At 53.4% G+C, this 1,798-nt stretch overlaps 1 protein-coding gene across 1 annotated transcript in view; it reads left to right on the forward strand.

Annotated features, from left to right (window-relative positions):
* Positions 1-1,798, forward strand: part of ABCC1 (ATP binding cassette subfamily C member 1) — a 126,668-nt gene that overhangs the window by 121,550 nt on the left and 3,320 nt on the right. The window contains exons 27-28 of the mRNA XM_023529668.1: positions 851-1,120; positions 1,658-1,795. Of these exons, the coding sequence (XP_023385436.1) occupies positions 851-1,120; positions 1,658-1,795 (408 nt within the window). The remainder of the gene's footprint in view (positions 1-850; positions 1,121-1,657; positions 1,796-1,798) is intronic.

Below are 1,798 nucleotides of genomic sequence, written 5' to 3' on the forward strand. Positions count from 1 at the left end.
CTGCCTGGCTCTTTCTAGACAAGACGTGAGCTTTTCAGTCCATGTGGTTCCTCCCTGCCCCATTCAGGTGCCTACCTGGCCTCTGTAGACACTGAGTTTGCAGTCTCTAGAATAGAAAGATGTCATCGTCACTGCTAGGGGTGGCTCAAGGGACACGTGAAATTGTCAGAATACCCTCGGTCCCAGGCGGTCCCTGGAAGGTGTCCTTCTTCCTCTGAGACCCTCAGGCCCTCGTCAGGAATTAGACCAAGGATCTTCCTGGCTGTTTTCCAGGGGACAATGCTGCCTCCATGACTCGTTAAACTGTCCCTAACACAAGGCTCGGAATGTCCTGTTCCCACGAGATAATTTCTCTAACTTACAACAAGGAGAACAGGGTGGGCAGTGTTCTCACTGAGGCTTTATGGCTTATGTTATATCCTGAGACTGTGACGTCACTCTGTGACAAGACTGCCTCTTTTAAGAGCCCGGACGAGAAGGTCAGAGTTGTATTTGGACGATGGAAACGTCACTCATTGGCCATTGCACAGGGTGCCCCATTCCCCCAGGAGGAGATAAGGGGAGACCAGGTCCCAGACTCCCCCTTTTGTTCACACAGCTGGGGTTGGGGAGGGAGGACCTGCTTGAATCTTTGAGATACTTCAGCAGCTGCGGATGAGGAGCTCACCAGTGAAGAACTGTAAGACAGTGTGAAGGAGCTGATAATTACGTAACATTATCTTGAGTTGAAAATAACAGGGCCTCATTGAAAATCCCTCCTGCCTGATGCCTGTCCCTTTGGAGGTCTCTAGTAGCTTATAAAAAGAGCTGGCAAAGAAAAGGGAGTCCTTCCTGACCTTGGACCGTGCAGCCCCTCAAGCAGTGTCTCTGGGAAGCTGGTGAGGGAGAGGGCTCTGGGGCAGGAGTTAACCCTCCAGACAGCCGTGTCCCCACCTCACACTGGGCCCTTCCTGTCCCGCAGGTTGGCATCGTGGGGCGGACGGGAGCTGGGAAGTCATCCCTGACCCTCGGCTTGTTTCGGATCAACGAGTCCGCGGAGGGGGACATCATCATCGATGATGTGAACATCTCCAAGATCGGCCTGCACGACCTGCGCTTCAAGATCACCATCATCCCCCAGGTGGGGTGTGCGTGGGGCCGGGGGTGGGCGCGCCCAGCCACACTCAAAGCAGTGCGTGTGTCCTCAGCACAGATGGCCATTTGTTCCTACTTTAGTATTTTTGTTGGAATTAACGCTGTTTCTTCTCTCCCGACTCACCTCTTAGCATATAAACAGCAATGGGAACTAACTGAGCGTCACTCCCCAGAATTTCTCCTAAGATTCTGTTTTGGAGGGAGGGAGTGCGGAGGAACCCACAGCGTTTTACAATTAGGAATTACCTTTACAATTAGGAATTACCGGCGCCACACCTCCCTTCTGGAAGGTTCCCGACACATCTGCATATCGAAGGCTCTGGGAAGTCTTGCAAAAAAAAGTGATCTATTTTATTCCACCTAACCCAGGGCTTGCCAGACTTTTCTTCCCCCTCATAACTGACATCCCCAGAAACAGCGATTCCGAGGCACTCTGGGGCCTCGCTCATCCTGACCTTGCCGCCGCCCCTGCCCGAAGCGATGTGAGCCTCACATGCAGTCCCGCCACCTTCTCTCTGAACAGGACCCCATTTTGTTTTCGGGTTCCCTCCGCATGAACCTGGACCCGTTCGGCCAGTACTCGGATGAGGAAGTCTGGACGGCCCTGGAGCTGGCTCACCTGAAGAACTTCGTGTCGGCTCTTCCGGATAAGCTGAACCACGAG

This window comes from Pteropus vampyrus, unplaced genomic scaffold (genome assembly GCF_000151845.1).
Source record: "Pteropus vampyrus isolate Shadow unplaced genomic scaffold, Pvam_2.0 Scaffold40, whole genome shotgun sequence".
In the NCBI taxonomy this organism is placed as follows: Eukaryota; Metazoa; Chordata; class Mammalia; order Chiroptera; family Pteropodidae; genus Pteropus; species Pteropus vampyrus.